Below are 27,115 nucleotides of genomic sequence, written 5' to 3' on the forward strand. Positions count from 1 at the left end.
ATGTAGATTTTAGCTACACTCTACACCATTCTATCCTCTTATTTTGAGAACAACAACATTGTTTCTAACTACGTGCACAGTAATGCTACATGTATGTTTTTACAATGATTAAAAAAGGAAAATATTTTGTATCTAAATAACTTAAAATGTGGGTACTTATTGATCAAATAACAATCAGGGTAAATGCTGTGTCCTATGTTAAGGCACATTGTGATGTGATATTACAGTTTTCTGCTCCTCTTGCAATATTACAATTAATAAGATGCATTGCGATGTCAACGATAAATACTGAGCCGCATCAGGGAAAATACAAAGATGGCGCCTTATCCATCAACTTCCTACGAGGGCTTAAATCTACACTGATGATACATCATGATGTCGCGACGCTTCTTATTTTACGGCTCGTTTAGCTTTCCATGAAAGAAAAGTCTCAAAAAATCTCTGCACGTTTTGACAGAGGTCAAGCGTTGTCTTGGCGAAATCTGATAAATCAAAAATGTTTCGACAAAGCAATATCCTCCATGGACAATGACCCTTGTCTCATGCCGGTTAATCAGTCGTGAGCCGTGTCACATGAGAAACAATGATAATCAATTCGCAATGTGAACTACGCACTTTGTGTCTCGGGTCGACAGGCCAGCGCAAATGATACTCTATGGTCATCAATTAGCTCAGATCACTGCCAGAGGCGTCAATCACTAAATACAACATTAACACCGGTAACCATTGTGGCAAAGTGTTGAGTGAGTGTTATTTAAATGCATTAAGTCATTTGATAGTTTGACCAGAATTGTGGAACTGATACTTCGAGAAAACGATAGCAATTGACATGCTTGTATTTTTATCAATATGTATACTCATTATGTTCAATAAGGAAAAAATGTTAAATAAGAATTTTCTTAACGACGAATACTTTTGGAAGAACTACAACAGCTTCAATTTATTGATGCAGTACGCTCTACGTAAAGATGTACCAATTTCAACTTGACAACTCATTAACAGATAGCGTCCTCAGTAAGGTTTTGGAGCTTTTCACACATGCTCCAATTCTCCAATTCATTGAACTATTTTACCACTTTTTCCAGACCTGTGGAGTATACATCCAAGATAATCACTTCATGTCGAACACAGAATATGTTAACAGCTGTTAAACGATAACGTCTGCAATAGTTCAGGTGGTAAAGTTTGAATTCAGTATAGTTTCACGGTCGACATAATTATTCTTTTAGTAATAATATACCTCTCCTGCAGTGTTTTTGACGGATCCTTATAGAAGTCACACAGTTATATGTGATGAAATTGGCCTATATGAATCTAACATTCTTCCAAAACAGTCATACAGTGTATCTTACGTTTTCTTGAATAAAACTCGTTTATATAATACGCGTGTAGTGTACATCTGTGAGATCCAATACGTAAATAAATATACATTGTATTAAGCAATGTGTTAAAGTGATGTTACTAATTCGATATTTATCACAATTTATTTTGACATTAGATATTTTGTCGTTGTCATTTTTCTTTTTGTAGAGTGTAAAATACTTGTATCCATAATGTCATATATTGAAGGAATTTTATAAAAACAGAACGTATTTGTGTCAGTAAAATGTTAACAGTCCATGAATCCGATAAAGTCGCACTGGTCCTTGTCCTAAACGATAAATGTCGGACGGAATCCCGATATTTCTGGTGTCTGGACGGAGACAACGTGATCTGGCTCTCCTAGATTAACATAGTAATCCCTGAGAGATTAGCCTCTGATATGATTTGTACGTATTAGTATTCTGGCTGATCAACCTCCCGATGTACAGCTATTGAATTACCTACTCCGCTCCGCTGGCGTGAGAGATCCTTAGTTTCCTACGACACAGTGGTGGACCTAAACTGTCAATTGCAAGTATTCCCACCAGCCGTGTGATAGATGCCGACTGTGACAGTAGTGGGAGATCCTATCAAACATCACGGGTGATATTTACTGTTGAACACGGCCTACAAACGCCTCACCTCTGTTTCTGAAGTACAGAACCTTAAATTCGCCAGAGGATATAATTATGTAAGCTACACATTAAGTCTTATCTATTGCAATTATATCAAATAAATTCAGTGACAAAACTGCTTTATTCTATTCGGAGGTATGTCTGTTTGAAGTGCAAGTGCGATTTTTACTATGCGTACACCCATTCGTCAAAGCGGTCAAACATCACGACTGAGAGATGGTGAGAATAACCAGTCATTTCCTGAATTTCAATAGAGGTCTAGACGCGCCAAACCGTCTCCTTTACGCCTCACAGACCAGTATACCCTTCGCAGTTTTTCTTTTGTGTAGATTTACATATACATTAAACACCGTTTTGAATACCGCAGTCGTTTCGGACTGTAAATATCTGACATAAGAATACTTTCGACGATTTAGAAGCCAATATACATATAATTTTCATTTCAAAATGACAGGTTTTTTCGTTTATGGTTAGAATTTATATGCAAAGCGTCCTTCCCCTGTATCTTATGATATTGATAGTTGGCTAAAAATCCTTTACTCTTACATTCTTATTTGCATTTTCTATTTAATTTGTAATGCAACGTCCACAATGAGAGCATTGATATATAATATGTTTTAGTGCGTAAATAAAGTATTAACTCATGAACGACTGGTAGCAGGAAGTTGACTTACATATAATAACCTGGTGCAACAATGATTATACATGAGGATTAACATTAACAAATAATAAAAAAAAAAAATAAAAAAAAATAATAAAACATAATTTGTAAATCTCCATATGTTGTTCAGACAATTTCAAACATCTAGTTAAAAAATAACAATAACATAGTTTTAGCACTCATGGCAGAAGGACAAGTGATATTACGCCGATGTGCGACGTACGCCCATCATCCGTTCGTCGTCAAACATTTCATGAAATTACTTTAAAGAAACTTTAAAATCAGATATCTTTTGTTAGATATGGAAAATTGACCACAACGTTTATTCAACATAGGCAGTAGATGAGTGAGTCGGAACCTATAAGGCCTTTGTAGCAAAGACGTGATTTCATGTGACATTTGAATTTGAACTTTGCCTCTGATAATACAAACACTAAATTCGCCCGTCTCTTTCTTTGCTGTTCCTAACTCCCTACGTGTCTGCCTCCCAGATGCCACTATGACGTATGGGTTTGGCTGCCACTATTCCCGACGAATGACTTTGGTTGTGGATTTACCCATGACACCTGTCGTCATATGCGACCAATTGTGCATTGACTAGACACTGATGTCCATACGATTCTGATTAAATATAGATCAGTACATTGATACTAATATTTCGGTATCCCTTTGACCCCCGCACTTGTATAGGTCAGTTCGTTACATTTACGTCCTCATATGACCCTGGCTGCTATAGTCTCGGTAGAGGATGTCCTTATTTACACTGTACGTGTAGTTGGCCGAAAACAAATAAAAACAAAACATATTACGTATTTGTACAGCTGATTCCAACGGAAAGACGATATTGGGAGAGAGGAGCTTGACTAGCAGAGACAGACATTGACGTCTAACTCTGTGTCCCCACAGACAGCAAAACGTGACTAGTGATAAATATAATTTGTTTTCATCTAGAGAAATAACTTAAGGTCTAAAAGTCACGTAATGTGTAACCGAAACAATTTCAGATTCACGACAGGACTGATATATTTTACTACGTACAGATCTCGAGACATTCTACTATACGTACATAATATCCTATAGTATCGTAGATATAAAAACTGTTGTTCAGCACCCAACTGATACATGTTAAAGAATAGTACGCTTATGCACACAGAAAACATGAAACAATGTATATATGCTGTTCTAAATCTCTTAAACCTAAGGTGCAAGTATGAACTTGACGAAATGAAATAAAAATGCGTCTATAAATGGTATTTCGGAAAATAGCAATTAGGCCATGTCATTGGCGTGGCATGTCGTTAAAATCAACTTATAGTTATTTGATAATAGCTCATAACTTCCCGCCATCGATGAATAAATCAAACACGTGTATGGTGGACATTATGCTGATCCTTTTAGACACGTGTTCTAGAATGGGAATGTCTATCACTGCGGATTACTGATGTCGGAATGTACAATAAGAACGATATGATGATCCAGACCATTACTCATTCCTTAGTTTTGTGATAACAGCAAGTTTGTTTTAAATGGTGTCACTGTCGCCTCAAATTCATTCAAATTCTTAGTCTCCACGTAAGTTAATCTATTAACATCTGTATCAATACTCAAAAATATAAAACTGAAAATATTAATAAGTAATGATACTACCACTCTATACATAACGATGAAAACACGATTCATGGTGACAAGGAGGTTCAATTTATTCATTTAAACCTTTTCTGGCCTAAGCTAATGTCGTAGAGTTTTCGGTTGTATTTTATCTTTATATTGATTGTAATCAACAGGACAGATAATATAGACAGTCATGTACGGATTTACTCATTTTCTATTTCCATCGACACGTTGATATTTTGATAAAAAATATTGAAATTGCGGATAACGTGTAATCAAACAATATCTGTCATATCCTATCTGTACCAGCCTGCTCCTACTCACATAACTTCTACAATGCATTTTAAAATGAGATGCATTGTCTTCTATCATTTAACAATGACTGCTTTTAAATCAATACGATGGAATACAGCCTGTATTAGACCCATTGTGTTGGTGCATTAAGTTCAAACATCACATTAGGAAAGCATTAGTTTTCAGATGTACGTAGATAGAGTTGTGCCTGAAGAGTTCACGTCAATTCATCTAATAAAACACGAATCCGAAACATTTTCGCTGAAAACAAATATTGGTTTGAATATAATAATTTCGTAATTTGAAAATTTTTGAAAAAAGTTAACTTAATATTTGGTGTGATTTCATTTTACGTATTTGAATCGCCGACTTTAGGATATCATTTTTATTAAGAAAATATGACAATGATGATTTGATTTCAGTATCGTCGCGAAGGTCTCCGTAATCGAAGTAGAAATTTATAAAGCAGCAATGCCTTTATATAGATTTGATGTTTGGGCAGGTCGAATAGGTCATTTCGAACGCTGTGCAACTCTATGCATTTAGTACATTAAGTAACGTGAATTACAAATCTTATAAGCGAGATGATATTCACACAGACAGTCACCAATATTCGTACATCGTTAACACTGTATGTAAGACAAAGTAATACTAGTAAGGAAACAGTTACTGCTTAAAAATATAAATCTTCGACGTACGATGGGCATATATCATTGATTTATTAATACCTTCTTAAATCCATAAAAAGACTAGGTGCTGCCTTCCTTTCCTAGCCATGGATGAATTTCCGTTATCTCTTAACAATAGCTAAGTCAATAACCCTAGTGTGTCGTATACCACTTTACCCTTCCATTTCTCCCTATTAAGGCGATATGACGGTCGTGGAAAACTCTCAACATACACTTAGTAGATACGAGAAACAATATCAACCTAAGGACGATTTCTAATATACGTTATCCAGTATTTCCGTATGTTTCAATGACGTAGAGACCGTTGCCTCCACTTGCCAATGATTTGGAGTGTAAGGATAATAACGCGACCTTTTGTTGGTAAGTACGTTATTAAGGTTTATTTAAGTATGACTTTTCCAGTAGGCCTTATGGTGCATATAAGAGACTAATAAAACTCTTGATGTGTTTCCTTTTTATAGCGGAACGTTTGCGCATTATGCAATCTCAAAAATACAAAATGACAAAAAGACACCTAATAATACACATCACCAGTTACATACGTATCCTCAGCCCGTTTGTTTATCCTGAATATCACACAGGAACATGAGGCAGGTTGGTTAGACTAAACGTCCTATTCACAGCCAGGGAAATTCGGGCCAGCCTTACGTGTGGCTGCATGTATTGGGAGACTGCGGTATACCCGTGTTGTGTACGTATCGTTGTCGTTCTCTTTGAAAATATGCTATCGTGTTATCGTTATTTTAGTATGTTTAAGCACTTTCAAGGGAGAATGTCTAATGTAAAAGTCGACCTCTCCATTGACCATAATGTAATGAAAGCAGTTAATACAACTCTAACGCCAAATTTGGTAGTTTATTATCTTGTGTGTCAAATAAAATGATCATGTTTAAAATAGTTAAAAGATGTATGTTAAAATACCGAAACACTATATTCAAAAAGCCTTAGTCCAAATTAGCAAAGGATGAACAAATACATGTTTGAACGGAGGTCTGTAAATTAAAAAAAAATAAAGGTAAAATGAACAACTTAGTTTCTGTGAAGTTTAGATCGACATCGTTTATTATTTCAGACACCAAACGTTTTCCTGTTGAAAAATGATATTGTTAAATACTTTGATCTCATGTATCTTTTCTTATTACAGATTAAGACATATATAATTGTTTTGTTTAATATACAAAACAATTTCCGTTAATAAAACAAAACGCGTGTGATTAATAAACTGTTTGATGGTGCGACAAGACAGTTTCTGCTGATATAACGTAGAATAGAAGCACAATATTGCAATAAATTCAAACAGACCGTGTTGTTCTGGCCCTGTGCTAATACGGCAACACATCATTCCTGATCACAAGGGAACCCTTGACATTTTCTCGGGACTGACAAGGTCATTAAAATGGTTTGATGCCTCGGGGTTACATGAAGGGCGAAGAACCGAAATTTGGACCGAAGTTATCTTACGCCAGTCTACTATCAACTAATCCTACATTTACACGTTTGACCTACATGAATATGAAAGGAAAATAAAATTCAATAGCGGGCTTTCTGTTGGCCTTGTGGGTCACTATACAATCAAATAAGGCAACCAGAAACTACATATACGGGCAACATTAATAAGAAATGGATGGAAGTGCTGCCCATAGAATCAGCACATGGGGGACAGAGGATATAATAAGGGTTCTAAGTGGAAATCGGAGTCAATGGAAACAGTACAACAAATACAATAACACATTGTTTCTATCGTGTTGTCGAGCACACACGTGTCTTTGTCACAAAGGTTGATTGTATTACATTTCTAAATACGGTTTATAACCTTAAACGAACTCTTGGTATTTTTCCATGTCCACATATATTCTAAAGGCGTGAATTTTGTCATTTTGTCAATGATATTGTTTTGTATTCGAAAAAGTGTAGCATGTCAATGCCGACTAATGACATATATGACCAGTAAGTATTTTGGATGTAACATGGTGTGACGCATGATTTACATTGATAGTAATATCGGTATTAGATTACATATCTGAAAGTTGTAATTTATTTGATACATTGTTTTGCAAGAAATACGATGCAATCTTGAAACATAACTTGTTGTAAATGATGATCAAAGCTGCCCATATATTTCCTAATTAGGTTTTGGTATATTTCCTAATGTAACTTTCTATTTGGATTTAAGCTTTCATCTTGGAATGATACTAAATGTAGTATTAATATTTAGATAAGCATCTTCGGTTGTACGATAAACGAACATATTAATCAATCAAGTATGATTTACAATATCAGGATATGGATTTAAAACCATCACTGTATTTTGTAATGTATATTTATGTCATTGCCAAAATCGATCAAAAAGCATTACCACGTATGGTATATCATTTCTCAGTCATATTAAACTAATTGATAAATTACACATGTTCTCCAATTATTCTATAATTTTTCATTCAGAAAAGATGGCATTGTTATATTGAAGATAACCATGAATTATTTGTTAACTCGAATTCTACATACTGTGGAGTGTATGCGTGATTGTACATCTGCATTCACCCTACGTATACATTAGCAACCCATACGAAAGGTTCGGAAATTGTCACTTTTAACGACATCGCTCGTTAATGTTAACTGGAACATTAATTGGTTAAGTTGTTTTGTTTAATATCATAAAAATGTAATGAAGCTCTTATTTTCTTCTTTGACATACTCGTTAAATAATTTGAACCACATTGATAAGCACATTTTCCGCAAAAGGAAATGCTTTGAAAGCCGCTATGCTTATTTTAGCATTTAACATGACCACTTCACGTTGCGTATGGCATTGTGTATTCAAGAAAGTACAAGTTGAATGAGCGTGTAAATGTCGAATAGTTAAAATGACATGGAATATCATCACATAGATGATATATATAGTTTGGTTGATAATTATACCCTGCTACTTTTCAGTTGTTGCAATAGCAAGGCATGACATTTATTGCTTGTCAAAATTGCACCATCTTTTGAAAGACGTGGGCGGCAAAATACTTTTTTTTTTCGCGGAGATTTCTGTAAATGTGAAGAAATGTTACCTACGTTGTTATGTGTCCTAATCGAAAATGTTAAATGTCTTAAGATGAAGTAAGAAGACTCACGTCACTTTTCTTTAATTTGCTTCCCCACCATAAGTACTGGAGAATCTTGCCATAACATCCGAGTATAACGCCCAGTGGCAGGATGTAAGACGTTATTACCACGCCAAGGGCCATGCCTTTGTTCATACCCTCCAACGGCCATTGTTGAGTGCACACGCTAACGCCATTTTCTTCTAGGAGCTTCGTGAATAGAACGTACGGCAGTGATATCAAACAGGACACTGAAAGTAAAAACAAAATAGTAATTTAAAACAAGACAAAGACATAGCAAATGATACTATTGCAGCATCAAGAGATTGCATATGGCAGACATATAACGAGAGACCGTAAATGTCAGAGACATATCACGAGAAATGGTCAATGACAGAGACATATCACGAGAAGCTTTAGAAAGAGACGTATCACGAGAGATGGTCAATAAGAGACATATCAAGAGACTGCCAATGACAGAGGCATATCATGAGAGACTGTCAATGACAGAGACATATCATGAGAGACTGCCAATGACAGAGGCATATCATGAGAGTCTGTCAATGACAGAGACATATCATGAGAGACTGTCAATGACATGTCTCAAACTAAAAAAGTGACGAATAAATAAGGGGAGATTAAAATAGTGATGACAGAACAAGATTCAAGAAGATTACCCATAACACGGTATGTCAATGTGACCGGATACAGTAGTGACATATCAAGAGAGATCGGGAAAGTAAGGAGACTGCGAAATAATGATCTTTTGAAGGGTAATACAAAGAAATAATGAAGACGTAATCGTCATGTATTGGTATGTACGAGTTGATTGCAAGGAGCGTTTTGTAAGTGAATCGAGAGTATAGAAAGGGGAATATTAATGTTTGGTTCATAAGGCTTTCGTCTTAATTACATATATTAACAGATGCAGGGATCAGAAAATATCACAGCAGACTAGAATCTATCAGACAATTAAGGTGACACTTCCTTAGAGGAAAATAATAACAGAAAACATTATTCACGGTCATTGTGAAACATATAATATCAGTTCATTTTTCAATGCTATAAAAAACAACGTAACTGGTCAACACTTCAAATTTTATGTTGGTTAGCCCGGGTGCCTTTGTGTCTTCCCTTGTTTCATTGATTAAATACCTTTGCAACAATCATATCTTATACAGTACAACATGGAATTGTGTCTCAGCTATAACTTTATGGCTACGCTTATTGGTGATACAATAAATTGCAGTGATCAATTCACGTTGGTGCTTTATGTATTGCCAAAATAAGATATTATTTGGGGCTTTTCAAACCTTTACACATACATTGTTTTCATAATGAGATTATTGATTTCAGGCGCAATAGGGAGTTCAATTTCTAAAGATATTTTTGGGGACCTTGGATATCAAATAAACAGAAGAAGGACATTGAAGTTTGACAGAATTTGCCTTGCCGCAAACAAATCACGGATTCCTTGATATAATTGCAAATACCCAAAAGAAAGCAAACTTGAGAATAGGTCTTATTGAGAGAAATAGATTTTAAATTTACGGAACTAATCAATGTATTTTGCTATATGAAATAAAAAAATGCTGTTTCTCTTCGTACATAACATGCTAAAGAAAAAGTTCAGCACAGATACCTTGAGGACGCGAGGATGTAAATCTATTTAATATTGCAACGGCGCTCAGTGAGTGTTTTCACCTGATCAATATCAGATTATGTAACATAACTGTTTTCTGGTCTAACACAGTTCCTCATAGCTTTCATTTTCTCGCGGTGTATCTATTTGTCAATTTCGATAGGTTACGTCCTCACTCTTCGGAGCCTAAGGATATCAGACAATAGCTGAACGTATTATTTCCGTTGTTGGAATATACGATTTGTTACATGAAGCCTGATAATAAAATTATCACGCATAACTTTAAACGTGTTAAAACTGTGTATCTATAACCTTAAAGTTATTTTGTTTTTATTTTTATTTCTTTACCATTTTCGTGCTTTGCTTTCTGATTTACCTCAGCTATTAATTATGTATTGGTAAAACTACATTAGATAAATGGACGTCAGCATACTTTTGTTAGAGAAGCATTAGGTAACAGTGTTGTAAAAATTAGGCGGATGATGTTAAACACTTTTATTGTTTTCGCACATAAGTAAAATGAAGCAACAATGATTTAATGATTTACAGCATATTGCTGGGAAGTCGTCGGATTGCAATGCATTCGTGTTCTTTCAATCAATGCCATTACTATGCGTAAGAACAACTGAATCACATTGTATAATGAATTTGGAGAAAATGTGTTTACTGGCGTCATCATCACCCCCTGTGCACTGCATGCCTTTCAGCTACGAGACAGGTCCATTACGTGTCGTCTTAAGTGGTCACAGGTAACACAATAATCATTAAGATTCACTCAGCGCCAAATACGGAGCCAGGAACTATCTCTATCAATGGTAATAATCTAATTTCTATCACCAAGCATGCTTTCAATATCTGTTTTGTCCATTCTGTTGTTCGTAACAGTCATATGTGCTTTGAAATCTGCTTTAGATTAGAAAAGAAAGCCTCGCATCATTTCTATACAATTTCAAATCAAAACAATCGTCTTTGTTTCCGTTACGCTAAATGACCTACATGTATATGATAATACTATTGACGTATTTTTCATTTGACAAATTGCATTGTTAAAACGCAGTGCAATTGATAAAAGGTATTATAAGTAACTTGATAAATTGAAAATGGTCAACATGCAATAGAATAATCTAAACTTGTGAACTACAACATAAACAAAATATACAACCAAGACACGTGGGTTTGACGATACTAGAGTTACCTCCCTTATTTTGCAAAAAGCCGAATTGCCTTGATTAACAGCGATTAGAAAATCACGGATCAAGTATAAATATTGCGAGCACTTTCGTATTTATAAAGGTACAAATATATTTTGTATCACATAATTCGCCCGATATCCAGTCATTTAGCTCGTGTTATAAAACCTGGAGCGATATTCATTGAGTGCACCGAGCCTATGGAAGAAACGACGTGACGTCAGGATTTCGAGGACAGCAATACAAAATGGCTGCCTCCGCTGGATTTGCAGTACATTTTGGCGTTGAAATTCTTGAAACGTAGGTTGGTGTAGTTATATGGTAAAGGTACCTTATATTTGTGTAATCCATAACTTCATATGAAATAAACAATCATTTAATATCCCATATATATTTTTCTTGATGAATAGTTAATTTCTGCAGGGAAAAAAAACCAACAACTTTTGTTTGAAATTCTGTACTCAAATATAAAGAAAACACTTGGTTATAAATTGAAATTGCTTGTTATTTAGAACACTGTTAAAAAGCAGCTTTAGCAAAAACAAGTGATTCAGATCTTTTAGTAATGCAGACACATATATATATACAAATGTATAATATCATTTATTACACATATATGAAAGGGTCATATAACTATAACGCCGAAATCCGGTGGTTTGAACATGTCTTTAACGGTACATCAATCAGTAACAAATTGATAACTAGACTAGATCATTATAAATATTTCAAGTGATTAAGTTCTAAAATTCTGACTTCAGCAGAGCTAACATGATGAGAGTAAATCAGTTTAGTACTGACACACATAAATGTAACTACATCAATAGAGTACCCATATGTATGCATGTTTTACCCAAAACTAATTAATGTCTAGCTGTGATATTAGGGTATTAACGTTAATCCCTGGTTAGTCTTGCTAATCTAATCTGGAGATAACGATATTCCTGTGAATGATTTACGGATTGGTCCGTTTATCTTAAACATATGGTATATAAGGCTGTCCGTGTCCTCAATAAGATAATTTTGGAAGTCTATCACGAGAAAGCCATCCAGTAATTTTATAGAATGAAAACTATACGATACAAGTATAGCAATCTTAGTCCATACAAGTGATGTTGTCATTTCTGATGGTTATATCTGACTTCAGGTTTCAATGTGTTCCTATGATCATATTGATACACTTTGATATCTTGATATTAATCAGCGTGGGTTTATTACAAAGGTCATCCCGAGGCGGCGTCAAACAGGCTCAGTAGGATTATTCGTAGGTAGAATTGCTCTTTCATGAGCAATATTTATTCTTTTTACTGAGCCGCGGGCGTATAGTGAGTTATTAGATGTTTCTGTTATTGAGATATTCGATGGAATTGATATCAACTATTTCCAGACGCAATTAACAATTTGTCAAAGATCAAAGGGACGTTTAGGTTTACATTTCAATGCTCTAATGTCAATTACACAGATGATGCCCATTTAACTGTGTCGATAGAGAACAACATGGTATCCTGTTATCGCTATTGCAAATATGTTTTTGGATCTAAATCTTGACTATGAGACGATGAACATTTAATGAAAAAATAAAATACATAATGTGTTCAAGGGGAAGTGTCTTATGCATTAATATAGCCAATACAAACGACACAGATCATATATACTTCTATGTAAACAAAGACGATGAACTACATAACTGGTGGTAAGGTTTGTTGGATTGGGCGTAACGTCATATTGACGGCTAGGGTCATTCCAGGACGGCTTCTCTTGTGACCAATGCATGTGCGGATAAGATAACGTTTATGACAATGTAATATAACCATGTCCCCATTTACATAAGCCAATACTGTCCGACAACAATAACTTCCCTATTTACTTGTATTACTATGTTATTTGTATATTCCTATTATTATTCGTTTTGGACGTCATCATGCATCAGTGCAATGGCTTCATTAAAAAAACATTTAAAAATCTTAGGATAATGTATTGTTCACAATAGGAAACCCAAATCTGCAATATCGAAATTCTTTATTTCAAAAGTCGCCTTTCACGACGGAAGACCATGTCTGCAGACATAGATACCATTAATCCGTATATCGCCTGATGATTGATAACTCAATCGCTAGAATGCCATAGACAACGGGAAAACTGTCAATAGTCATACATATAAAGATACCGTTCTAAGCACATCAAAAGGCACATTTAGTGTACATACGCAAGTAGAACTTTTTTTGTTGTATGTATGAAGTTTATCGTTCGTCATATTTTTCATTATAATATACAGATGATATGGCAGTGATGAGATGGAAACTGACATTTTTCACGAGTGATGCATATCAAAGTTACCACCTCACGAGTGGTAAGTAGCCCATTTACAGTATATTGTGGCCGGGTGAGGTTTGTTGCTTGGCGTCTCCGATGACATTGCTTCAGTGATGTAGCACTCTGTAAGGGACACTATACAAGACATATAACGAATATACCACAGTCTCCCAAAACATGTACCTCGCACTTCACAAACGTGAGACACCACATATACTGGAGGACGTCCTAAAAAAACCTGATAATAGAGCGTAAGTATAAGAAACCAAATCAAACTGATACTAGTACATGTATTTCAATCAACTGGCAAGAAGTTTTCACGTTTACATATTTAGTTCCACACTTTTGACATTGAAAAAGATGCGATACAATGTTACATGTCTATTTCCCTTTCGTACATCACTGTCGAAAATAATGCGGTGTTTTTTTTCTTATAATTGCTATTAGTGTTTATACCAGCGATACAATCCAGTAGAGTAAGAGAGCGATATTCAATGTCAAATAATGAAAAATAATGATAGAAAAGATGTCATTAAAACTTTGAGCATATGACATTTGAATTTATATGCTATTTGTCCCTTGAGTTGTTTACAATGGCACTGCATATAGGCGATGTAAGGGAGACATCAACAAAATAATCAATCAGCGATTTAAAGGTTAAAGCTTATAAAAGGTAACAGTCCTAATTGTACTACAATTGGAACACCATTCAACTCAAGGTCTCCAGTTCGCATTTAGAAAGTGAGCACGATATAAACAGTCGCTGCTGTTACGATACAACAACAACACCTTGCTAGGGAACTTAAGAACAATAAACCTATAACAACAAAAGAATGTTTAAAACCCTTGATGCAATAGCTATGTATATTTGATTTGAACAAAATCAGGTGATAAACTCAATGACAGTTGGTCATCTCCATCTTGTCTTGATTCCGATAGTTTGCTTATAGCTTTTGACTTTGGTTACTTTTATGTCCCAATTTCTTTCCACTTCCACTTCTAAAAGGTAATTGTTTATCTAAATTTTAACAACACTTTGGCGGGAAAATATATATGACGCAACATGTGGTGGGTAGTTTCCTCGGGGAACCATTGTTTACAAAATTCAAATAAGTGGTTAAGCTGCTAATATTTTATGATTTTTATTCTTCATACATCTATGAAGAAAAACCCCGATAATGGAGGAAAGCCGGCGTAATCATGACATCACAATGGAGACATCGACGTTGCGTTTTGATTTGGAAAAGTTGTCCTTTGAAAAATCAACGGAATCATACGTTTAATCTTGGATAATTTTGTTTCCAAACTTTTGTGAGAATTGATGTTCAGAAGATATTTTTAATAGGATACGCACTCTATTGTTATACCTGTATACGTATGAAATATCAATTCAGCATTTTCATATCTGATTATCCTGCACTCCACCACTTTATTACCATCCACTTGTATCTCAGTATAGTCAGTAGAATAACAATCTTCATCCAAGATATGCTTATCACTGACTGAGCGCAGACCAACCTAATTGATATCCCTCCTCTCCATCAAAAATTAATGTTAAGGCACAATCGGGATGAAATATCAACGCATCACTAAGCAATTGTCTTGCCTTTTGAACATTATAAATATTCTTATGTAACGATATATTAATCATAGGATATACTTTATCAATATGTGACATTACTGCTTGCAGTAGGTGTTCTATATCTGTAATTAAATTACACTGTTCTTAACCTAGGATTCCCTATAGTGACAGGAGACGTGACGGCACATAATTATCTTTCGTATGGACAAGTAATGGATATCTAAAGTGACGGAAACAAATGAATGACATCAGACCTATTAATGGCACAGCGAATTGTGTATGAACTCTATACAGTTTGGACTTCATGTAAGTTAGAGTACAAAGCATCAACTAGGATAAAATGCCGAGCAACTTTATAGAAAATATTGCTTATAAGTTGTGTAGCAAAATGATCAGAACATATGTTTCCTCTAGCACCCTGGCGTCGGTGTGTTCAATGATATTGGTTTGAAGTCTGATTCCCATAATCTATAACTATGTCCTCCTTATTGTTTACTTACAGGAACCATGTCACTCTGATGGTTTGACGCTAAAGATCAACGCTATGTCCATGGGAAATTAAGTAATGAGCGGATAATACCTGTCATACAAAGCTATGGCTAAGTTGGCAACTATTGACCTTCTGTTGTTCGGAAAGTAGGAACTATTTATGTAAAGCCACTTTACTGTAATATCCTGTGGCAGCCATGCCTGCTTCCTCCTATTCCGGTGTATTTTTCTGCACCGGAAGTGGCTATCAGTCCCTACGCAACTGTTACTCTCAATGCCTTGTTGCTCTTAAACCCAGAAAATATAAATTTGAAAACTGTAAGTGACAGCCTTTGAAAATATCCAAAGCCTCTTCACAAAAGGCTTGAATTGTCAACGGAGAACATTACGAATTAAAGTGTTCATTATAAAGGAAGCGACAGTAAAATCACGTCAACAGACCACTCCTGAGATTTGAGTAAAAATGCTGTCTTATTGTAACGCCTTCCTACACTTGCCGTGGACACCAGTTGTTACCATGACGACTAAATTTTTTCTCACGTGACATTAGAGAAAGTGGTCGGGATTTAATGATGAATGAAGACCAGAGCAAAGGGAAAAACGCCAGATAACAAAGGAAATAATGACATTTTATTTCAAATTTCGACAAATAAGGTACCCTTGCTTAACATACGTAATTTGGATTGGTTTCCTATCAATACTGAAGTTCATTTATTAACACGACATGAAGACATTCGGAATGTCTGGAGAAAAACGCCTCATGACGGTCACTAGCTCACTGTTGCCCTACGTATGTTTCATAATTGTAACCTAGATATTGAGGACTGGACTGGTGGTACGATGTTGCTATATCTTTAACAACACAAGTTGTGAAAACCAACACAATGGAAATTGAAAAGAGCATAGAGCTTTGCTGACAATACGGATCGCAAAAGAAAACTTAAATATATGCCTTGATGTTCGTCTGGGGGATTCCTCTTAGTTCGCACTTTGTCATTTTTACTAACGCTTGTTTGACCTGTGTTTTGTCTTCTTGTTGCATTCCGAAAGTAATGTAAGTGATATATCTATATTCATAGAATGCCGCAGTGATATAACACTATACTAGTAATGGCATATTTCATCAAAAGCTACCAGACATTGCTATTATATACAATCATGTTCAGGCTTATAAAAAGTGGATCTACTTAAAGTATATCAGTGTTTTATGGTAAAGACTAGACAAACTTAAATATTTTTTTAAAAGAACATATACGGTATTCAATAAAACATATTATGAAAAGCAGACAAATGTTTCAAATTCATAATCATACATTAAAGTATAAAATCGTAAATACTGTGCATCATTCATACTGTCACTTGGTACAATAGAGATAACTTGATCATCAACATGTTAGAATGTGTATCTTTGTTTTCACAACTTTGACACAGAAAAAATCATGATGCAGTGCCTGGTATATGTTGTATCCTGTTACAGGAGTCTGTCAGATTTAATGTTATTCTCTTGTACGGCAATTGGCCCAAAGGAACCCTATTGGGTATGCTTGGTTACTACGCTTACTAATATAACTGACCAGGAAATGATTTCCTGCTTTTTGTTGATATCATTTCGATATTCAGACTAGTTTACACGACAAACCTATACATTTTGCAAATAACATTGACTCAAATGATCCATGTTGTGGACAGATTAGTGAAGCAGAGGTCATGAACTAGAGTATAGATTACTAGGGATATGGTTCAAATCTTTATAAGTGGCAGTCTAGCTGGATCCGATACCTAACTTTGAAATGAGTATTGGCAGTGATTCTGATATATTAGCATCATGTGTAATGAGGTACACAGCTTGGGGTAAGTGAACTATACGCACTTATCCCCTAATATCCCGACGATGTATACATTGACCACCTATTTTCAATGATCATTTTACAGTTGGACCTTTTCATTTACTAAATGCAAAATACATGGTGTTAACGTCACGCCACATATGTTGGTAGTAAGCTGAGTTCCGATTATATGCTTGTTTTGAAAATAGCATTAGAGAAATTGTTTCTTAATTTAATTTTAATTTGTATAAAACTGCTTACTTTGGAAGGGTTATGTTTTCTTGCTTGGTAGTGAAACTTGGGTAATTTTCAATATTTTTCGATTGCTTAAGGACTTTAATATTACCGAATTTGATTGAACTTGAGTCTAGTGAACCCCGGAATGATCTTCGTTTGAAAGGTTCCCGAAATCGTCAGCTACAAATTGATGACATTTGACTGTAATGGTTGAGCGGCTTACGTGTACGTCAGTGTTATTCTGGTGTGATCCATACAACCAAGACACCGACTTAGCTGGCCGTTATGATCATTGGGATTAAACAAACTGCAATCTATGAATGATATGTAGCTATTATTTATTTTAACTAAATTCTAAATAAAAGCAATATCAAACACCATACTGTAACGTTGGTGGTGTGATGTGCTTCATGCTATAACATGTGGATTACTCTAATGTTCATACATCAGTTATTAGGTTTCTTATTCATTTTTGGGGGGATCGAATATCAGTACATCGACCAGAGTAAGATTATATTACAATGTACAGAAGCGCTTTCAAACTATGTATCAGATCTTCAAAAATAATTATGGTGAGTTTCTCTCATAGTGTTTTTAATCAATCACACGAGACACTGTCGAATGACCTATCATATCTTAATGTCTGTAGAATCGAGCGCATATTTTATAATCATCTAAATGTACACTCAACTTTGTCACAATGCCAACACTTATATCGTCTGATATCCACATTTCTCTTATACGAATATGCATATCATTTCAACCTTATTAAAAACATCCTTACTTTACTGTATATTCAAATAGATGGCTTATCACACTGTTGTCATAGATTCATTAAGTTGTTTAGCGATTATCTGGTGAGATAAACATGAACTTGTTTGAGCTTATGTTAATACCAGGGTGCTCCGACCAACAGCTGTAACGTACCAAACGCTTTCGCAATTAACTATGCTCAATTTATCAAAGTCTATTTTATAATCAATGTTTGCATAGGGTTTAAGTATTTTCACAGCTTTTGCTATTTTTGAACAGCGTATACACTTAACTTGTTAGGAACGACTTCATCAATTATTGAGGACGCTATCGAGGTTGTGCTATTCACTAAAACACCTCCTGAACTCACCACCGAAAAATTGGCAAATACTTCATCCATTTGGGTAAGCACACCTTTGGTACATGATCTGATAACGCCAAATTCTGCAGAATCGCTGTCTGGTATCAAAATGCCGTACTGTGCAAATTGTTATGTATAAACTATTAAGTATATATTTCCATTAGCTTGAAGATCTTTAAAGTTATAGAGAAAATATTTACCAAAATTTCAAGTTATGCACATGTAAAAGGGATTTCATGTAAACTTCGATTGAAAGATGCTTTCATATGAAATATATTTCAAGTGTATATATATATGCAAAATATTATATGTTATCAAATATTCATTTATTTTAACATCTGTTGAATTAATGAGTTTGATGTTGAAGTCATAAATTTACGAGAGTTTACGATAGTAGTTTGAACGAATGAACCTACAGTCAGTCAATGCCGTACTTGTGAAACTCAGCTGCTGATTACCTTGGGTCACATTATTCCTATAATGATAATATCACATGATAATGTCTAACACCCAAAGTTATATCATTTCATCGTGAAATAACAAAATTACTAATTTTTGAAAATAGCTGGGTGAAGTGTGTTTTCGGTGTCTTCGGTGGCATGTTTCGGTACGATATCACTATAAAAGACATATGTTCCACTATCACGAGACAACTTGAAATATATCATAGTCTTCCAATATATACACATTCATAGACTTAACACATCACATAACATACCGAGGAAGTCGTTAATATGACATAAATCAAACTAACCGACCACCCAAATCAAATCTTAGTTGAAATTAATGGATAACTAACGAGTATTAATGAATTCCCTTATTAATAAGGCTATCCGGAGTACTGAAAGGACCATATTAGGAAAACTTCGCATAAACATATTAGTTATGCATTTGAATTAATTGGCAGTGTTAATTTTAATTGATGAGTTTAGTAACGGTACAACGCAGCAGTGCACATATAAATTATAAAATACGGGTTTTAACTACACGCCTACACATTCAACATTTGTTCAACGTAGCATGCTAACGAATTACATGGGGACTGGTATTTAACGCATGATGAATGAAGGCAAAGTCACATCAACGCATCTGTAAATGTAACACCAAATATGTTAAATATAGATTTTTAATTCTAAATTTAATAAAGATATTGATTAATGCTACGCGTATTTAACGTATGAAGCTTATTTTGTGATCATACATACTTATTATTTGGCGGTGTTTTCTCGATACTGTACTTTTAGAAATATTCAATACGTGTTGGTGGTATGATATTAGTACCACTTACATTAATGCTTTATTCAATCCAAAATGTATCATAGTTTGTAGCCAAAATTAAACGAGATCAAACTTATTATTGCCACACAAGGGGGGTCCTTACACGCTTTTAAACTAGGAAATAAAAGTTTAAACTAGGAAATAAGAGTTTAAAATATCCGTCCGAAACACTGTAATGTACTTGCAAATCTGCTGACAATAGTGGACTATAATATCAAACACATAAACCGCATCATATCGTACGGTTGGTACATATAATCCCGCTATCACAAGGACACACACCATAAACATTCTGTACAACATCGATATCTCAAGGACACGCAACACACATATTCTGCTATATCACAAATGTTCATTTAGCTGTATCCACAGTCATATCCGACTGTGATTGATCCATATTTTCCTAAGCCGATTCATTTTGTTTTACAAATCAGTACTTTTGAGCAAATATCGTGTCTTTTGTGTTGATACATTGTATAAAATTTATCAGACAACTTCATTTTCTAAAACAAACTAAAGACAATTTAGATTTAATCCCGCATTCAATACATGTGAGGTTGATTTGCTTCACGGAACTACAATGTAGAAAGCAAGTTAGTGAGTCAATACAGGTGGTTTTTGTAAGTATTGTACTGGAGCTTAAAAGTAGTGAACCTGATACATTTATCAACAATCCTGGCAGCACCATTTCACATTACCGGATTATTCGTGAGGTCACTAAGATCATCCTGCTAAACAATTCAGAGAAATGAGTCTTTTTAGGCACACTCATTAAGCACAAACCTAATCAAACAGTGTTTAGCGGATGATAAAGAGCTTCAGGGAAATCATCTAGGATGAGACTACCCTCATACAGTTTACATTTAAACTTAGAATAATGTCATTAACATGAATACATGAAGACAAAAGTATACTGGTTTCTGTTTTTGCGTAGTGTGAACTTTTATCCATGTATACGTGAGTATTCCAGAGGTATTACTCACTAGTGCAACTATTTATTGTTGTTGTAGATACGATACATGTGTTTTAACGACTTGGTGTGTGTTTTTATCATCGCCAGCGTGTGTATCACTATCGGTTACACCCCTACACAATCTATGTTAACACGATTATCTCGACGTCTTTTCGTCTGCCAATGATGTTTTATTCAAGATTTCGTAAGCAGTTTGGAGATTAATAAAAGACAATTTTGAGTTATAGTATTTTAAAAATATGTCGAAGGCTTCATAACATATTATCTAATGTTTATAGTCTTTTCCTTTGCGTTCTAGAGTGAAAAATATGGTTTTAAAACATATAATCAAGTATGCCCATTGCGTTTGTTTTAAATAATTTATTAACATTTTGGTATGAAATAAAATTGAGCATTGAGTTGTATTTCTGGTAATTTTCACCATCACAAACTCCCATAAAACACACAATGTGTGAATATGGATGCTTATACATGATGTTTCAGATCCATGAAAGCACCAATATACTGTTGACATAGTGGTAAAGTTCGCTTGAAAAAGGTTTTGAAAGAGCCGTCACAGTCAACGCCATGTTTCAACCTTTCGGGTAAATTCGGAAAACCGAGTTGCATCACGTGACCGACATCGGCGATACCTGAATAGATCGGAACCTCCCGAGCCGTATCTCGAGGTCTTTATTGGGAATACATGTACAGATCGGAACAGTTCGGATACTTCCGAGTTTTTTTAAACGTGGCGAATGCGAACTTACAAAAGTTGGTAAATGTCGAAAGTTTAAACCTTATAGAGGCAGAGAAAAACATGTAGAACACTTTAAATATTTTTTTTCTAAAAAATACAACAAGGCACAGACCATACAACTTTAAGGAATATATACTGGAAGTTTGCAAAGTTTGCGATGGACAGCAATTGGATAAGGTAGTCCATGCCTTTGATTTATAATTGAACAACATACAATTACATATATATGAAAGGGGATTCAGCTTGACATTACCGATTGGTAATCTCAAACGTGGAAGTAAGACCTCTTTGTACAACTTCTGCTAGTATAAGAAGTTGGATAAATTTACTCGTCATACTCAATATAGTAGGTGCTATCAGAGAAGGGCAACTATGAATATTTCATATGTTCGTCTAGTATTGGTTAAGGTGATTAGAAGTGCACCCAGAATGTGTAGAATAATTATTCGTTCACAGACCAAGTCTTTTATCATTTGTGTTTAGTTACATTTAACTTTTGTACGAAGAGTTGCTGAGAAAAAACTATACATTCAGGCTTGATGACGACTCTATATCAATGTACTTTTACCCTTTACGACATGCTTGTTTTTGTTAGAGAGTTTTTCATTGAGTTTTCAGCCGGAGTATTTTGTTTAAATGTGTATATCTAGGAAGCAACAAATGACAATGTGTACATTTAAATTTTAAAATAGAATTTGATAGGTGTCCTTTTTATGGTCGTGGTAATGTCGTCACACTGAAAGTATTAGTGACGAAACGAATATATTTGTAAAAGAAATGTTGGTTAGATAATGACATCAATACAGGAGGACAAAACACGTTGAATGCATATTATCACTCGACAAAATACCAGCTCACTGTGTAATAAATCACCAGGGCAGACGATGAAAGCTAGGATATTAAGTGAACCGAATAGCTCGTCAATGCCTCTCGGTAAACTGTCAATGATTGTTTGAAAGACGGATAGGTCTGCCCCACGCGTAATGATGTGAGAAATCGTAACACTGTCTAGGGATAGGGTCATCAGAACCACACAGTAGCCAGGGTAGTGTTCTGGCGTCGCACTGATGGACAACATCAGTAAGATACACATACAAAGAGCAGTTTTATTCACACCATTTACATAATCGGTAAGGTACAGTCCGTCTATGGTATTTGGAGAGAAAATGAAATATTAAGAACTAAATAAGGAATGAGACATCTTAATTCACGATCTTGAAACTCTCGGGCATTTATTTGCCATACGAAGTTTCATTATATGTCGTTGACTAAGTGTCGTCGCCAGGATGTCTCGGAATGCTGCAATTATAAGCCATTATCAAAAAGGACCCATCTGCTCATGCGATGCCAGGTTATTCGGTGTATATTTCTTTAAACGTCATACCAACACACTAGTTATGGAAGAATCGTTCGTCTGTTTGTTTGATTAATTTACGTCTTTTTAACAGCCAGTGTCATGTAAGGACGTCTTCCCATGTATGCGGTTTGATGCGTGGATGAAGTGTGTGGCCTGTAGTATACAGTATTAATGTTGTGTCTCTTTGTATAGTGGAACTCTTATCCTTTTTATACTGCTATATCACTGAAGCATGCCGCAGAATCGAATCGCATGCATATTATTATCTTGGCGCCCATCAAAAAATGATCTAAGTCAGACAATGGAAAGAGGAATCTTTTCTCTACATTTCAAACCTTTGCTACATATTACTTCATATGAAATTTAAGAAAAATACTTTCAGTACTTTCTGAGATATTTAACAGTAACGAACTTAAAATATAAAAACCAAGATGGTGACCTGTCGGCCATCTTGTTGGCCGATCGGTCTCAAAATGTGATATGCACAACTAGAGCCCTAGGGGAACCTACATATGAAATTTAAGAAATATCCCTTTAGCCCTTTCTGAAAAATAGCGGTAACAAGAAATGTTAACGGAAGGACGGACTACGGACGCAAAGTCCTGTAATATCTGATGATGGTGGGCTAGAAAGCTGTTTTCCAATTTCAAAAACCCGTTTTGAATGATTGCTCACCACTCTTAATACTTAAAACAGCACACAGCTGAATTAGAGCATTTGATATTCAAAAGTGTATTATTGTCAGAGTTTTATTTTCTCTTCTTTAATGTTTGTCATATCTTATTTTTGTTTTAAGCAATAATTTGTAATCGCGATCAAACCATATCTGCATGTTAACCTAGACATTTAACTAGGTTACCACTGACACCCAGACACTTTGGTTGTGAAGCTGATGTTTCCCAGCGGAGAAACAGAATGTCAATGTCTGCGGATACATGCTTTTAAAACGTAATCGACATGTTTTAGTGAGTGTGTCTCGTACTGAAAACTGACATTTATCTGCTTTACGGAAAACATAGGTTTCCTACATAACGATTTTAATGAGCTTATAAATGACCTTCACCTTCGACATGTATATTTATATGCGTTATGTTTTTTTCTGGGCCGTGTTACGTAGTCGATATTACGTGTGTCGGACAGGTTAGACGCTACACCGTAACATACATTTATAGATAGCCTATATTGATCGGATACCACCTACTGGAGTCATTAGCACGCGTTATCTGTGGTACTGTGGCGTATTCAAACGTTTGTCGGATCAAAGTGAATGGACCACTCCAAAAACTTTGGGGGGGGGGGGGGAGAGAAACGACGATTAAAAACTAAAGACATATTAGTGTCCTATGTGTTTTATACAAAATGACCTCTTTATTGCATGGCGTATTACACTGTGATCAATAGGAAAATTGTAATTAGAAACCAATTTTTGTGCACTCTAAAGTAAATACCTGTATGATAATTTAAAATAACATTTGGATAAAGAAACGTACATTTCAGTTTTGTCTTCAACTCGGCATTGTTTAGATATTCAAATACCATCGTAACATGCGAAGCATTGCATGAATGTGTGGTCATCCCTCTGTTTACATATCGGAACAAACGCTGACAGTAAAACGGTACACTAATGTTACATGTACTAACACTCCCCCTAAGCATTGACTCCCGCCCCATGCACAAACTTATATTTCGTATCTAGACTTACAAAACGTCATCTCCATTACAGGAGGAATCCATATCGAACTTCAGCATCACATACAAATTGACTTTAAACTAAGAAAACACATACATAACTAACAAATCTCTTGCAGGTTTGCATATAATATTGACCAGGGCAAAAATCTAACTTTTACAGCGTTTATAGATATATTGCAAGTATGAAGTTAGAATGTAGGGAAATATGAAGACAAATATGTTTTATTGACAACCATCTAAATATCAATAACCAATCGTACACTCTAAACATAAAGAAGGGTTTCCATGTCTATGACTATCGTTCACTTATTGTATGATGAGTAGGTGTTCTAGACCTACATAGACACCCAATTAAATGCTTCAATTATCGCAACAGGGTCATGCACCAGTGTCCTGCCACTCAGCTAGAACAAGAGAACTTACCTATCCAGACAGCCACGCTGACAATGGTTGCCACGAGAGCGTTCCGCCAGTTCATAGACTGTATAGGAAAGACGATGGCGAAGTATCGGTCTATTGTCATGGCCATCAGTGTGAGACAAGTGGCGTGTAGGGTAACCTGTAACAATAGGTATAACGTCATTAGACAGGCTACTTACATAACATCCGGCGTATTATTATTATTTGTAAATGCATATATACAATACAATTTCAAATATAAAATAGTGTTTGTTTGGTAGTGCCAACCAACTCATGAGAAAAATGTCGACATTAACTGTTTTATGAATGCTTTGTCTTCCATTGCCAACGCTGTTCGTTGTGTTTGGCGTTTAGAATAGTTAGTGTTATAAACATTTATATGAATTTGATTTATATACAGAATTGGGATGGATTGGTTTGTGATACTAACGTTAATGAACAATCAGTGTCACCCATGTGTACATAATGTGTTGTGGTTTCTGAATGTGTTTTCGGATGCTGCGGTATATTCGTGGTGGGTCCCCTTGTCATAGTGAAACTATTGTCTTTAATTGCATCATAACGCAATCATACTGAAGCGTACCGCCAAAAACACAGAACTAGCATACCCAACCCAGTCACTTTATTCTACATATGTAACAACGGGCAAACCAAAAAGTAATTCAAATTGATTGAAATGGTATCAAAGGATTAGACGTACCTGTGCATGTAAATGAAGCATCTTTGCTTTGAAGAAATTGATTTAATTGTTGGAATAACACATGAGTTAGACATGTTTTAATCATTTTGTAATAAGTTTCAAAATCAGACATATTCAGGCCGTTAGTTACCTGTTATTGAAGTATGTCTTTAACAACATAATGGGGTAGTTTATGACATATGATTAAAGCGTATACAACACACAATACCGAATACATAAGGTTGATCGTAAGTTGTATAAAAGGGTCTCTTTAAAAAAAGATCGCGATATAAATTGTTTGAAACTGTTTGAAAAGTTACATCAACATTTTATAGCGGAACATTACGGTGTTATGTTTATGTCTCAAGACTAAATGTGTCTGAAACAAATTGGCATTACTGGAACTTTGTGATCTTCAATCTTTTTTTTTCAACAATACCAAAATGCCAAATTAGTATTGTATGACATAAAACAGAATATTGGTTTATATCATATGACGCTGTTTTAGGGTCGTTGACTTGTTTTTATTTTAAAACAGACTGACATCTAGGAGTTCACTAGGTAAATTATAGCCATATTTTGTCGAGAATGTAATTGATATAAAATATTTGATGCAGTTTATTGGTTTCTTGCTGCAATGTCCTCATCGATTAATACATAAAATAAAATTATTCAGTGCCGATGGTTCAGTGTCCTTGCTTCTCTTCATGTCAAGTAATATTTTGTTTAATTTGTTTTGAATTTCATATCTGGTAATATTAAAATTAATTATTATATTCCCCTACAAAATAACATGATGACATGTTAGTGACGTCTTTGTGATCAATACACCCAAATGAATCCTTTCATATCGAAGAAATACAGTTAGAGCTGGCTAGAATGGAAAAGAGCGGACACACTTGTATGTTTCGCAGTATTGTCCCTTCTAAGATTGTCAACAAAGTATAATATTGTACATTTTACAACCATCACGCTGTTTAATGTTTTATTGTAGAGCGCCTAACAGGATAGACGATTTTCATTGTTGTATTGCTTCTCTATGATAATAGTAACAGAAAGTTCTGCAGTATTTGTATATATAACGGAAGATTGGACAGTTCAATAGAAATCATAAAGCAATCCCCATGTTTAAAAGTAATGATGATGCGGGACGTGTGTTGAAATTCTACACTGCTGTAGCTATGTTCAAGTACTTCTTATAAAGTTGTGTTACCGTCCATCACGACTATGACGACTGCACCTCAGC

General features: G+C 35.0%; 1 protein-coding gene across 1 annotated transcript in view; it reads right to left on the bottom strand.

Moving 5' to 3' along the window:
- The window catches only part of LOC138315005 (galanin receptor 2a-like), a 99,081-nt gene that overhangs the window by 6,088 nt on the left and 65,878 nt on the right, over positions 1-27,115 (bottom strand). The window contains exons 3-4 of the mRNA XM_069255711.1: positions 25,194-25,329; positions 8,372-8,592 (exon numbers count right to left, since the gene is read on the bottom strand). Coding sequence (XP_069111812.1) covers positions 8,372-8,592; positions 25,194-25,329 — 357 coding nt within the window. The remainder of the gene's footprint in view (positions 1-8,371; positions 8,593-25,193; positions 25,330-27,115) is intronic.

The sequence above is a fragment of the Argopecten irradians genome, chromosome 2, assembly GCF_041381155.1.
Source record: "Argopecten irradians isolate NY chromosome 2, Ai_NY, whole genome shotgun sequence".
Classification (NCBI taxonomy): Eukaryota; Metazoa; Mollusca; class Bivalvia; order Pectinida; family Pectinidae; genus Argopecten; species Argopecten irradians.